The sequence below is a fragment of the Protopterus annectens genome, chromosome 7.part0 (assembly GCF_019279795.1).
Source record: "Protopterus annectens isolate FY-2018-M chromosome 7.part0, PAN1.0, whole genome shotgun sequence".
Taxonomy (NCBI): domain Eukaryota; kingdom Metazoa; phylum Chordata; order Ceratodontiformes; family Protopteridae; genus Protopterus; species Protopterus annectens.
The window spans coordinates 238,174,204-238,189,867 of record NC_056739.1 but is presented as its reverse complement, the minus strand read 5'-3'; the positions used below and the strand labels follow the sequence as shown (position 1 = coordinate 238,189,867).

Sequence of the window (15,664 nt, the reverse complement as noted above, 5' to 3'; positions counted from 1 at the left end):
TTCTGTGTTAGCTTGCACTTCAAAGAAGTAGATACCAAACAGGAGTGGACCCAGGACTGAACCCTGTGTACTCCACTTGTCACTGGTCTGAAGTCGTATTTGGAGTCCGCTACTTTTCGACATAGGGATTTATACCTAGTTTAGTGAGCTTATCTATAATTCTAGAGTGGGGGATGGTGTCAAAAGCCTTGGCAAGGTCTAGATAAGCTTTGTGAACCACTTTACCCTCATCTATGGCTTTGGTGACTGCTTCAAAGAAGTCAGTCAGGATTAGGAGACATGATCTGCCTTTTACAAATCCGAACTGGGTAGGGTCCAGAGTTTGGAGATTACCAATGTCTTTGTTTATGAGTTCCATGGCCTTGCAGACCAGGCTCGCCAGGCTAATCGGGCAGTAGTTTTCAGGGTCCGTCGTGGCTCCCTCTTTGTGGAGTGGAATAACCATCATGGTGCCCCATTCAGTGGGCATGAAGCCTGAGGTGAGGCTATGATTGAACATGGTACTTAGGTAGGGTCCCAGTTCATTTTTTAGTTCGTGTAGAACGCAGCCTGGGATATTGTCAGGTCCCATGGATGCTGTGTTCTTGGCTTTAGAGAGTGTGTTTTTTACCTGTGCAGCCGTGATTACAGGAACTTTGCATTCTTCTGATATAGAGATGGGCCCCCTAGGGGGTGAGAGGGGGGTAAAGTTAGCACTGAACCTATCTGCCAGGATGATGGCAATATCAGTTAGTTCTGTATATTTAGTGCCATTGTCTATAACTCAGAGCAAATCTGAGTGTTGCAATTGAGATTCTTGACATAGCTATAGAATGCTTTGTGGTTGTCTTTAGAGTCAGTGGCAATTTTGTTTTCGTAACTAGCTTTGAAGGATTTTATGAGGAATCTCAGCTTCTTACTGAGGTTGACCAGCGAGTTCATCCAGTCATGGGATTTTACTCTTTTTTGCAACAGTTTCTTTCTTCTGCTGTAGAATTTTTTTATGGCAGAGGACCACCAGATTAGCTTCCTTTTTTTTGAAGGATAGCATCTTGGTTCTATTAGGGATAGCATGATCCATGCACTCGTGTAAGTGCTTATAAAGTCCATTTGTGTAGGATTCAGCAGTTGTACCTCTATTGTCCGTCTGCATGGGTGTCATGAAGTTTGCCACTTCTGTCTTAAGAAGTGTGAAGTTGGCTTTCGAGGTTTTTTACGGTGGTTTCCCTAATTGGGGATGGGGGTGGGATGTAGATGTCTAGGGTGATTAGCTTGTGGTCGGATCTTACCAACGAGGAATTGATATCATCAATTGAATCATGTTTCATTATAGTGAATATGGCATCACGGGACTTGGGGAAAAAGATGACATGAATTTTGATACAAAATGTGTTCTCAAATAATAAAAATGAATGCATTGTTATAACTCTACAAACAATGATATATACCAGTTTAAAACTTGAGTAGTGCGTATCCACCAAATTCAGTAAAGTATATTCTTCAGCCGATATAATTTTAAATGCCATGTTTGATCCCACAAGGGAGGTTATTGTAAGCCTATCTATTTCAGATTTTTGAATATAGTGCTTTATTTTGCTTTCAACAAGCCACTTAGAAAATTAAAAGCTCTTGCAAAAGTACAGCAGTTTCTTATGTATCAACTTTATAATGTTGAAATACAGAGTATTCAGGTAAGTTTCAGGAGCTGTCATTATAAATTGTCTTACAGTTTAGATAGTTTTATCAATAAAACATTGCCTGATTTGGTTCTAACTGAAAAGTTACATCTGAAATATGCTACTGCGGGAAGTCACAATAAATAATAATTAAATGTGTTAAATACCTTGTTCAGCATTTACTAAGATTGTGGAATAAGCTGTAAATGCATTCCTAACATTGCAATTGGATCCGCTGTTTTGGCAATGAGCCTACATCATTGGATCTAGCATATCTCATGACTGTCAGTGCAGAAGGAAACACAGTTAATTAGTCTCCTGGTCAGACACTGTCAAGGCACATTTGTATCTTTTTTGCCCATATCAGATGAAATAAAAAGAGGAGAGCTGTTCTACTGCAATAATAGTGTAACTGTTTTGAATCATCTATAGTATTAAAAGTTTAACACGTAGCACATTCAGCTTTCTGAATCAGAAGAATGTGGGTTCTACTCCACAGCACGTCCTTGGAATCATTTTCCAGTGCAGCAAAGGGGGAGGGGCTACTGCACATCTAAAGGTGCAATCCTTTGTATGAAACTTCATGCTAAAGCCCCATATGCCTAATATGTTGGCAACTCAGGTGAAGGTTAGACCTGGATAACTGGATAACCTGGATAACTGGATGGGAAACAGAAAATACACCCCTGAGATTCTACCTGTGTCCCTGCTGGACAGGGGTTTTGGGTGCTGACTTGTCTAAACATGGGCTAAACTCTTGGCTAAGCTTGTAAGGACCTCAGGACCAATAGCCTAGTAACCTCCTATGATTCTATGAAGAGATCTAACTGCATTTAATAAGTGTAAGGGCATTTTGCCAGTGTCCAGGCTAAAGTTCCTCTAGTCAGTATGATTAGCATCTTGGGTCTCCCCTGAACATAGGCCATAGTTTTAGTGTTACTAATTAGCCAACAAAAGATACAAATGTCTTCTTTTTTTTTATCTGTTCCTGTTAGGGGTCACAACAGTGGATCATATGATTACATTTCTTCCTGTCCTCTGCATCTTTCTCTGTCACACCAACCACCTGCATGTCCTCTCTCACCACATCCATAAACCTTATCTTAGGCCTTCCTCTTTTCCTCTTACCTGCAGCTCCACCCTTTAGCATCCTTTTCCCAATATACCCAGCATCCGTCCTCGGCACATGTCCAAACCAAAGCAATCTCACTTGTCTGGCTTTGTCTCCAAACCGTCCAACCTGAGCTGACCCTCTAATAAACTTACTGCCAATCCTGTCCACCCTCATCACATCCAGTGCAAATCTTAACATATTTAACGCTGCCATGTCCAGCTCTGACTCCTGCCTTTTTGTCAATGCTACTCTCCAACCCATATAACATAGCTGGTCTTCCTACCCTCTTGTAGACCTTCCTTTTCACTCTTACTGGTACTCGTCTGTCACAAATCACTCCTGACACTCTTCCACACTCACCATTACTCTGAACTGTTGATCCCAAGGATTTAAACTCATCCACCTTTGCCAACTCTACTCCCTGCATCCTCACCATTCCTCTATCCTCCCTTTCATTCACACACATATATTCTGTCATAGTCTTGCTGACCATCATTCCTCTCCTCTCCTCTCTAGAGCATATCTCAACCTCTCCAGGGTCTCCTCAACCTGTTTCTTACTCTCACTACAGATCACAATGTCATCTGCAAACATTATAGTCCACAGGGACTCCTGTCTGATCTCATCTGTCAACCTGTCCATCACCATTGCAAATAAGAAAGGGCTCATAGCTGATCTTTGATGTTTTTCCACCTCCACCTTAAACACATCCGTCACTCCCACCGCAGACCTCACCATTGACACACTACCCTTGTACATATCCTATACCACTCTTACATACTTCTCTGCCACTCCCACCGTCCTTATACAATACCACAACTCCTCTCTGGGCACCCTGTCATATGCTTTCTCTAAGTCCACAAAGACACAATGCAACTCCTTCTGACTTTCTCTGTACTTTTCCACCAGCACTCTCAGAGCAAACATCACATCTTGAGTGCTCTTTCGTGGCATGAAACCATACTGCTGATTGCTAATCATCACCTCCCTTCTTAACCTAGCTTCTACTACTCTTTCCCATAACTGCATGCTGTGTCTGATCAGTTTTATCCCTCTGTAGATACCACAGCTCTGCACATCACCCTTATTCTTAAAAATCGGTACCAAAACACTTTTTCTCCACTCCTCAGGCATCCTCTCACTTTTCAAGATTTCATTAAACAATCTGGTTAAAAACTCCCCTGCTATTTCGCCTAAACAGCTCCGTGCTTCCACAGGTATGTGATCTGGACCAACATCTTTTCCATTCTTCATCCTCTTCATAGCTATCCTTACTTCCTCCTTGCTAATCCATTACACTTCCTGATTCACTAACCCCACATCATCCAACCTTCTCTTTCTCATTCTCTGCATTCATCAGCCCCTCAAAGTACTCCTTCCATCTATTCAACACATTCTCCTCGCTAGTGACTACGTTTTCCTCACTATCCTTTATCACCCTTACCTGCTGCACATCTTTCCTAGCTTGGTCTCTCTGTTTAGCCAATCAGTACAGGTCCTCTTCTCCCTCCTCAGTGTCCAACCTTTCAAACAACTCTCCATATGCCTTATCCTTAACCTTTGCCACCTCTCTCTTTGCCATGCACCTTACCTCCTTATAATCCTGTCTTCTTTCTGCCAAATGACATATGTGGACAAGAAAACATACATATGTATACAAATTAATTAATTAATTAATTAATTACAGTGTAAGAAGCACTCATCGGGAGCAGATGCAACTAATGAAAATGTTGGCAATTTGAAAGAATGTCTCAGATTCTAAACATATGCCACTTGGAGTAAACAAAAACATTTTGATTTTACGGAGCCACAGACCTTGTGAATTATAAGGAATAAATCTTGAACTGATAAAGAATGAAGCTATGACATCATTCTTACATATATATCTCTCATAACAGAAACAATATTTTACATAAAATATCTTAATATGCCAAACTATTTGGTTCAAAGAGAGGTACAGCAATCTCTTTCATGATGGAATTAACATCTCAAGTGGAAGTAGGGGAGAAATACAAGGGGGTGAGGTTGGGAACCCATGTAGAATGGTTATAAAAGCATTTAGAATATCAAGAGAAGAGCGGCCTTCTTTGTCATGGAAGTTGAAGATGGTCAGTAGATAGACTTTGACAGCACCTCATAAATTAATCCTTTACAGTAGAAATATTTTCAACAGGCAAAAAAGAATTACATTCATAATGTACATGTAATCTATCCAGTAATCTGTGATGAAAATGAGCTAAGTTACTATCATAACCCTATCAAAATAAATAAATAAATAATAACAGGATAAATATTTGAAAAGGGAGATTTCTCTGCAACCTGTAGAATGTATAACGCCTCATTAGACAGTCAGACAATTATGAGTATTAAAGGAACTGCACGATCCATCCTTTGAAATGAAGGTCATGACAAAGTGACAAAAGTCTACAGAAAAATGTCCACTTTGGAGAAATGTTTAAATTTTCTAAATAAAAAACAATGCTATCTGGCACTAAGCAAAAGCTCACTTCTGTCTCCAGGCATCTAAAATCATAAATCATCTTAATAACACAGTTGAAAATGTCACTTCATTCAGATACCTAGGGATTTGCTTTAACCCCTTCCTAAATCTCCAGCTCCACCTGGACAACCCATACAAAAAATAACTCTACTTTGGGCTAATAGGATCTGCCCTTTTCTATCTAGACCTTGTAAAAATGCTATAGGTAAAGACATCTTACTGGCTCAGCTAGAATACAGTCTCCTGCTAACTGCTACAACTTTTAAAATACATGTATCCACCATTCAATCCATTTCAAATACCATTTGCGGATTCATCACTCTCTCCCCAAGAAATGGACACTACTCCAAAACCATAAAAAGATTACTGGCTACCTGTGAAACAATGTGCTAACATTCTACTTGTCTCTCAATTATTTAAACTTATCAAGAATGAGACCTTCCCTACAATCACTTATAGGCTATTCAGGGATGCACCAACATATGACCTTAGACATCTTATACACTTAAGTCCTCTCCTCAAACCCCCTCCACCCCCAAACTAGGCTTTGCTGCATAGACCATGCCTGTCTCAGTCCATGGTTCCAAACTGTGGGTATCTGTCCCTTCTTTTCTTAAAGATTATTCCTCTTACCCCATCTTCTTTTCACTAATAAGCACATTTCAAGACTTTAGGAAAATGCAACAGCTATCTCTCTGCTCAGATAACATAATTGCTTTATTCCCTTCTTCCATCTGCATACCTTGCTCTGACTCTATTTTTGATTGTGATTCTTTCAGCATGCCAGTTCTGTTTTCCACTCTGTATAAAAAGTTTATATACATTGTGTTTTTTCACTCACTCTGTATATAGTCACTTATCCATTGTCTTTATTCCCTCAAGCAAACTATGATATGCATTTTGTATATAATATATGCATACATTTCATTTTGTCATCCTCTCTGTATATAATGTCATGTATCTATTGTGTTTTCCTCGGACTGAGGCTACAATGGGTCCAGTGGTATCAGTGTGCTACTCTGGTTAACAACTTCAAAATAAAATAAACAAAATACATGTTGAGGGTCAGATGTTTGGAAGGCAGGCAGATGTGGCCAAAAGGCTAGGAGAAGCAACAGATGTGCTAATTGGGCACTTGCAAGTAGACAAGGACTGGGATAAATTGAGGAAAGTATAAAGGAGGCGAAGGAGCCAAGTGTAGGTGAAGGTGTCCATTGACAGGCAAAAAAAAAAAAAAAAGAAAGAAAGAAAAAGAAAAAAAAATAATGACGCAAAAGAAATAGGTATAATGTGAAATTTTCAAAGATACGTGAAATGTTTCTTTGTAAGACCCTTATTTTCTGGATATTTGAATCTCTGAGAAACTAAAGCTCTCTTCTTGACCACTCTGTCTCAATTGAATGAAACCTTACCACAGGGGAGGCTAAGAACTCACCTTCCTATTTTCTGATACACCAAACTACTTTAATTTTGTCTAAATTAATTAGAAGAAACCCAGGATGAAGCTTCAAATTCCATAAGTAATGAATAGAATGGTGCTTGACTTGTGTCTCCTGACTTCTAATGGCTGCGTCTGTGTCACTGTCCCTGCAAGGCTTGAAAATGCAAATGTGAATCCAAAAGCAAACTGGAGAGGTCTGATCACCATATAGTAGACAGGTGAGAAGGAGCCAAAACAACAAACCACCACTTTGTATTTGAGTACTGTTTTCATAATGTGATGTGAATCTTCAGCGGACAATGCATACATGTGTAAGCCAAAAGCACTATTAATAAGGAGGACTCATTGATACCCAGAAGATTCACGACAGGTTGAAGCTATACATTATATGACCTGAAGAGAAGATCTGCAAGAGACAGGATAGAATAAAGTTGTTGGAATTTAAGGAAATAGTTTGGTACAGTATCCACACAGTATCTTGTGAACATCATGGTGTGTGCATGCCAGCTGCTTTTTATAGAGGGATAACTTCCTGATTTAGTCCTAGAGATCCAGGTCCAATTAATAGCTCAGACATCTATGGAGCTGGCAGAGGAGAATGGGAATGCAAATCTTGGGGACAGGAGGGGAGAGTTTTTTTTTCTGGGCACTAATTAGGGTGTGATTTTGCTGTTGGAGACTTGGGATACTGGATAAACAACAATGAAATGCTACAAGGGGGTGGATAGGTGGCTTTGCTAATTTTGGAAGCCAGGGAAACAAACATAACATGGGGTCTAGCTGATGTCATCCCCTTGCAAAAGTCAGGGGAGGGTCATCCAAATCCGTAGCCCTCTGCAGTGATAGCTGTCAGAATAGGGTTGGGAATAAACTAGGAAAAATGCTCCCACAGCAGCATGTGACTCTGTTTTATGAAACCTTGATCTCCTTACTGGTAACAACCCTGATTTTGAACAAGTCTGCAGAATTCAGGCAGAGTATTTTGGTGGGGAAGTCAAGGAGAGGCACTGGGATAAGCTATTCATAAAATAGCATATGCACACAATTTAAGGCAATGCATTTGTCTTACTTTTATATGTGGCAAATTATATTGATCTTTTATTCATTTACATATTGCACCTCTCCAAATAAAGAGACACATAGTGCTTGTGCTTCCACATAAGCACAACACAAAAAGAAAATGTCCTAGCAAATGTTGGTGTTAATGGAAACAAAACATATAGATGCACAGTGCAAACTACTTTCTTGAGTGAAAAATTTTGTTTACCCCAAATACTAATGCATTTTATTTTCATTTGCTTGGCAGATATAGAACAAAAGCAAATTCAGTGAAAAGGGAAATAATTTACAAAATTACTGGTAAGAAAGAATAAATTTATATACAGGCATACCTTTCATGTGTAGAAGAAATTCACAAATCACTGCTAATCACAGATCTATAATAAAATGTGGGATTCGATTTTCTTGATGTTAGACTAGCATTGTGCATGTATACAGTACAAAACAGCAAAATATTTTGGACTACTGAACAGAATATGGTGTCCATTCAAAATTATGCTTACTGGTAAGAACTGCACTAACAGGGTTTTAGGATAATATAAAAAACAAGAAAAATCAGGCCCCATGTGTATTAGTCATTTCATCTGGATTCCTAGAAGTCATCAAACAGGGCTATCCTGTTGGAAGGAATTAGTCACATAATATGCTACATATGATACCTTGAGGACTGAAAGGCTTGATATAGACTCCCATTTAAACTTCCTAGTCCATATAAAGGTGGAGCCACACGTATAGTAATTTACCTGTAAGGTACATGCAAGAAATCGTAAATGCATTTTATTATTGCTGTGGCACTAAGTGACTAAGGACACTGTCTCACTTCTTTGTAGTGCTTATTTTGCTAATTACATGAGTGTGAATGAAACCATTTAAACATTACAGGCAGGGCTGAGTCCATTTATCAAATGTAGTCTACATTGTTAGCAAACTGTATGGGTTGACTTAAACATATTTAGTGCCACTGCTTGGACAAAAAAAGCTTCTGTTCCACATTTTATTTTGAAGCCTTTCTGAACTCTCAGAAACCTAAAGCTCTGAACATGATATTGTCAAAACGTTCATGTTCTTGGTGTTTTTGCTGTTCATACAGTTCAACATAGTCTAGTTCTTTCTCAGTAACATTTTAAGTCAGATTTCATCTTCTGACACTTTATGTGAGTAACAGCATATTATATTTAAGCACAAGCATAATGTATTTATTTTTGTACACATGCATCTCAGACACACACACACACACACACACACACACACACACACACACACACACACACACACACACACACACGCGCACACACACACACACACACACACACACACACACACACACACACACACACACACACACATACAAAATCTGCTTGCATTGCTTTCAAAAAAATGGTTACAAACAGAATTTCATTACCTGAGGCTCTATCTGCCACTCATCAAATCTGTCACCACCACCATGTGGTTCAAATATATAAGCAGAATAAACTGGAATGCGAAGATCTCTGTCATACATAGTAGCATAATGGCGTTTGTTGTCATATGTCTGGCAAATCCGTGCTGCGTTTTTAGGTATAATGCCTGTTGGCTCCATTCGTCCAAAAAAATAATTTCTGCAATCTCCAAAATTCTGAGTTATCACCTCTCCTTTTCCAGTACTAAGATAGAAGCTACTAGCCAAACAGACTTTTATAAACATGCTTAGGAAATGCATTTTTCCAAGTCAGTGTATAACTGTTTTGTTGGTATTATATGATGAAAGAATTACCTGAAAAAGAGTCCTTATGATTTTAAAGCCTTCAGTATACACATGACTATATTGCGTATATCCAATTATGCTGTAGTATTTAGGGTCAAGGCTAATTCACTGGCAAATGTTACTTTGTTGACTCAAGATGTTGCAACAACTACCCAGAAACACCAGCATTAAATATCTGCAGTTTATTGTTACTGTGTCACTTATTTACATATTCCATGCTCTGGAGTCTGCATAAATAAGCAGAAAGCAATAACAAATGATTGTTTATATGTAATTTTTAATGTATTTATTTATTTCTGTACCTAACTCATAGTGAAGAAATAAATGAAATATAGAAGTGCATTTCCAGCAGATTTCTGCTTTCCCTCTTTTTATTTTTTTAATAAAAATGAAGTCCTACAGTTACTATACAGTAAAACCAACGACAAAACACAATCTAATCTAAAAAGTAAAACATGATTGGATACTGCAAAATTAGACAGTATAGCACAAAGTCAATCAATGCATTTAGAGCAGACAGATGAGAACCTGCTGGAGACTGAGTAAATACATCAAGGCTGTGACCGATTCAGTAAATACAAGACAGACTCCCTGCCCTGCCATGCTCTGTATTGTGAAGTATGCACAGCACAAGAGTTTTATGAAATTAAAACAGAAATCATCATACAACGTCTCCCTAATATGTGATACGCAGGGGAAGAGCACCTCTGGATTGGTGTTTGAATGTAATTCAATGAGATGATACTGAAAATGAAATAGAATGAGACCACCGATAATATTGTTCCAGGCTCATCTAAATAATGCCTAGCCATATATTTAAAGAGCCTTCAAGCAGTATTTATTTATTTAGTTAGTTATTTTACTTATTTTTTTTTTATATTTTATTTTTTGCTTACAGTAAGTTGCTCTTTTATGCAACGATGACCAAAGTTTGGTATTTTTGTGTATATTTGTAGCTGATGCATAATACAGGATATCCTGGAAATGTTCCTAAATATAACTACTCAGATCTTCTTCAGGTGAGGTGTAGAAAGAGTAATCCCTGTCACGGATAAAATTTAAATCTACAAACAATTGTAGAATGATGAGAAATGAAAAGAATTTCATTTATTTATTTAACTGTTGATTGGGATATTCTTACTAGAAAAGGAAAACCCCTTTTTAGCAGAGGACCAGGGAAAAAAAGATCAAATAAAAGAGACTAAAATGCATGCAGTAATTTTCTAATACAGAAACTTCTAAAGAAAACACTACAATAGAAATAGTGACAACATACAATAATGGTGTAATATGTAGACTTCTTATTAAACACTCTGGCTACCCAGTGGTGTGAACCTTGAAGCTCTAGATGATTGTCGCTGTTGAAGTGGCACCTTGACACCATGTGTAAAAATGGGAAAAAGGGGTTGCAGATGGTTGGATTAACCCATTACAGCCGAGTGATGCCTCCAGGTATTTCTATAGTTGCATTCTACTGACGCCTCTAGACATCAAATATTGCTTGCTCGTATCCAAATTAGTAACAATACTACACAAAAAGAACTCAAACATTTCATCATAAAGCTTTCAGAGTGGCAAACACAACTGCATTGTTACTTGACCTCTGTCCAGTGTAGGTAAAGAAATATTAACTGTTGTTCTTACAATATTTATTTATGTTGTTATGCATTCCATATGAAGTTATTATACATTCCATATGAAAGCTATCAGCTGGTCGAACAAAATGCTGATGACATTATGTGTGTAACTTGAGTGGTTGCTAAGAAACTGTATGCTGCTTACAGCATGTTACAAATGTAATAGTGATTGTGTTTACTGTGTCTTATCAAATCCAGTTTAAGGCCTAGAAACTAAAGGATGTTACCACAAAGAAAATAGCTTGTGCTGAAGTGTTTGAAATTTATACTTTTTTAGTAATTGCTAATCTTCTAGAGATACCAATATTTGTTTGAAATGTGAGGATATAATTTGATTCTATCAAAGAGCTTGGGCTCACCCATTGGAATTTGAACTGCAAACTTCCTGAGCTCCATTGGAGGGAATGAGTGGAGAATACAAACAGCGTAGAAAAATGGTCTAATCATAGAATTTTAAGAAAAATTATATTGATATAAAGCTTTTGGACTGTGCATTTCAGTTTATGCAGCATTAAAATAATGTAACTTGATCTTTTAGTTGAAAGAAAAGCATGAAGAGTAGGGGAAATTAGAGGAAATAGAAAGTGGGAAGAGATGTTGGGCAGATATTAGAAGGAAATGAGTGAATTTAGGGAAAATGGAGAAAGAGAGAGAAGTTTGAGGAAAAATGGACATGCGACAGTACAGCTATGCAAGCAACTTGTGCTCCATGCATAAGGTGTCTATAAGTCAAGTGTCTTGCAGATATGGTTGTGGCTTGAAAGTTTCACATTATACTGTTTAGCTAAACACACACAGATAGGAGTCTCTTTAGGTCTGAAGGCTTTCAATTTCTCTACTGGTTTTAGTGGAAGTGGTAATGTTATAAAATGGCAGGTGAAATAACTGAAATAGAGAGCATCTCCTAAAGTGTTGTTTGCTTTTATAGTGGGCAGAATAAGTTTTTCATTTGAATATAACCCACTGCATTGTGAATGCTGCTGAAGGATGTTTTTTAGGGAGAGACAGTTATCAGAGATGCACAGAAAATTATGGTCTGAGACAAGACGGTTATAGACTATGTGATGTGACAGTTATAACCAATGTATTTATTTTAAGATGAGGCAGTTTTAAGTCCTATATGAAAGATCTGCATCAAATTTTGTTACTTTGCTGTAGCACAGCTCTTTGCTGTATGGCTCGCCAATTAGCTGAAACGTCTGATGTTCATTAGGATCATTTGCATATATACCATGTGCCTATGATACAAGAGGTTTGGGAGGTCACTTAGTGGAAGTTCTAACTTTGCTGGAGTTTTCATTTTGTTTTTACTGACTGTTTTTTCAGTGACCTTCTCACTCATTGTTTTAGTTTGTTGTTTGGGATATGTTTGCAGTGACCCTAATGATAATGGGCATCAGCTGGGTATAACAGCCCTGTGTTTCTAATTTTTAATCAAACACTCTCTTTGTGTTGTGCTAATAATGTCATAACAAGCCCAAAATATGCATATCCACAGCTAGTTAGGTTTGGCTTTACTGGCCTGAAATTGTGCATTAAAACGATGAACCAAGTCATGGGTATTCAGAATTGCCTAGTAGCTGAAACACCTGATGTTCATTAGGATCATTGCCATATATCCCATATGCCTCTGATGCAAGAGGTTTGGGAGGTCACTTAGTTGAAGTTCTAGCTTTGCTGGAGTTTTCATTTTGTTTTTACTGATTGGTTTTTCAGTGACCTTTTCACTCATTGTTTTAGTTAGTTGTTTTGAAGAGACTTTGGGACAAACTTTGTTTTATGAAGATAGGAAGTTTATTCCATAGACGAGGTAGCCTGTGGGATATGAATCTGTCTCTCCAACAAGCTCAGATAGAGTCACAAATAACGTTCATGTCCATGGAACATGCAACCCTTGTATAATTTTTTCTTGTGAATATGTAACATTTTCATCAGGGCTGGATCAGAGAATGCCTTGTAAGTCAGGCATAAGTCCCCTCTCAGTAAATGATATGAGACAGAGTAAAGGGTTAGGGCCTTTAGTCTGTCTGCATAAGACATGTGTCTTATGCTTTTTATTTTTTTCTTTAGTGTGAAACCTCTGGGGCCACTCCAGTTGGTGTAAGTACCTGGTTAGGTACATGCAGAATGCAACATTGCACTTGATTATGGGCCTGATGAGGACTGAATACAATGGCACTGTGACTTATTTTTAACTTGATGCTATGCCTTTACTTACACATTGAGTCACACAGAAGGATTTCATCTCTGCTGTAGCTACCTTGTGGTCAAAGTTTAGGATGCTATCTATCTGTGTTCCTAGGCCCCTGATCACTGGAGCTACTTTTAGGGTTGTGCTATCAATATTATAATTTTCAGGATATCTGATTTACTGGAGGGTTTGATTGTGCATTCCTTAGCATTTAGTCTCAGGCTCTTCAATCCTTCCTTCCATTCCCTTATCCTCTCTTCTATGCCTCTTACCTACTTCCAACCCACACCATGCTCTTATCAGAAATTTCCCCCACCAAAGACATAGCACCCCTGTTCAGTAAAGCCATTGAAGTGATCCCAGGGGTAAACTTTCTGTTTCCCATCCACTCGTTAAGGTTTTTCTTGAAGAGGGTTAGAAAGGAGCTCTGCCTAATGTAGATTGAATCTTGATCCAGAGCATGGGAAGTCTCTGGGACAGGAATCTATCCCTCCAGCATGTCCTATTTATTGTTGTGGTGATGTTTAGATCCCTAAAGTGTGAGGCTCAAGGGGATATGGTTTTCTTTAGGTGGAGCATATCCATCAATTCTGGGTTGGACATGGCCTTGTATGTCAGGCAGAGATCACCTCTGAGTAGATAGTATGCAACCAAATACAGCTGGAGTTTTTCAGTCGAACTGCATAGGGCATCTGTTTGAGGCCAATGATCCTCTTGTTGAGGTACTTCTGTGGTCTTTCCAGCTGTTGCAACTGTCTTGTAAGTACATCTCAAATGAGGTGTTGTAATCTATGATCAGTCTGATGAGTGATTAGGTTAGGTTAGGTTAATACTAGGCTAACTGCCCTTGCAGGTCATTGTAAGCCTAGCCAACTATCCCATGTGAGACTCAAACCCTGCACCTTGTGTTTGTAAGGCAAACACCTTAACCATTAGGCCACCCTCCTTTGTCTTCATGCATAGAGGGGCACAATGACCTCTTTTGATCTTGATGCAAACCCTTTTTTGATTAGGTGGGCCACATAGAAGGATTTTCTAACCACTTTGCCAATGTGATTATCAAAGGAGAGGTTACTATCTACTTGGGTCTCCAGATCTCTTATTATGTCTTCTGTATTTAGGGGGCTAACATCTATGTGATAGTTTGTGGGTACTTTGTTTTTTCCAAAGGGGATGACTATGCACTTTTTGACATTTAGCTTGAGGCCATGGTTTTGACACCAGGTATCTGTCTCAGTGAGCTCCTATTGGAGGATGTCTGTGTCAGCCGGAGAGTCAATTATAGCTCCTAGTTTGCAGTCATCTGCGAACTTGGTCAGCCATAGTCCTCCTGTGCTTGCCTGTACCTCTGAGAAGTATATGACAAACAGGAGGGATCCTAGTACTGACCCTGGGGAACACCACTTGTAACTAGTTTAGAGTCAGACCTAGCTCCCACAACTCTTACCATGTGGGTTGTCAGTAAGCCAGTTGGCAACCCATCTCGTGATCTAAGGGTTTAAGTTCAGGCTGGTGAGCTTGTCTATAATACCTGAATGAGGAATGGTGTCAAAGGCCTTTGCGAGGTCTAGGTAGGCTGTGTGGACCACCTTTCCCTCATCTATACCCTTGGTAACTGTCTCTAATAAGTCCACCAGGTTTAGGAGGCATGATCTGTCCTTAACAAAGCCAAACTGGGTAGGGTCCAGTGTTTGGAGGATCCCAATGTCTCTGTTAATGAGATCCATGATGATGCACTCCATAGTCTTGCATACCAAGCTAGTCAAGCTTACAGGCCATAGTTCCTGGGGTCTGTTGTGGCTCCACATTTGTGAAGCGGAATAATCATTGCTGTGCACCACTTTATGGGGCACATAGCCTGTGGAGAGGCTGAGTTTGAACAGTGTGTTTAGGTGAGGGGTTAGTTCATCTTTAAGCTCATGTAGTATGCAGCCTAGGACACAGTCCAGTCCAATTGATGCTTTGTTTTTGGTTTTGGAGAGGGCTGTTTTAACCTGAGTGTCTGTGATTTCAGGGGCACTACATTTTTCTGGTATAGTTATGGGCCCTTTTGGGGTTGTGAGGGGGGTGAAGTTTGCACTGAACCTGTCTGCCAGAATGTTGGCTATATCAGTCAGTTCAGTGTATTTTGTGCCATTCTGCACTAACTCCTAGCAGATCTGAGAACTGCCACTTAGATTCTTGACATAGCTAAAGAATGCCTTGTGGTCATCTTTGGAGTCCTTGGCAATTTTTATTTCGAATCTAGCCTTGGATGATTTTATGAGGGATCATAGTTTCTTGCTGATACTGATCAGGTATGTCTTCCCTTCGTGAGATTTTT

The 15,664-nt window shown here is 39.0% G+C and overlaps 1 protein-coding gene across 1 annotated transcript in view; it reads right to left on the bottom strand.

The window, feature by feature from the left end:
• Positions 1 to 9,534, bottom strand: part of LOC122806375 (endonuclease domain-containing 1 protein-like) — a 29,968-nt gene extending 20,434 nt beyond the window's left edge. Inside the window, exon 1 of the mRNA XM_044076725.1 lies at positions 9,172 to 9,534. Coding sequence (XP_043932660.1) covers positions 9,172 to 9,468 — 297 coding nt within the window. The 5' untranslated portion in view covers positions 9,469 to 9,534. The remainder of the gene's footprint in view (positions 1 to 9,171) is intronic.
• Positions 9,535 to 15,664: the final 6,130 nt, after the last annotated feature.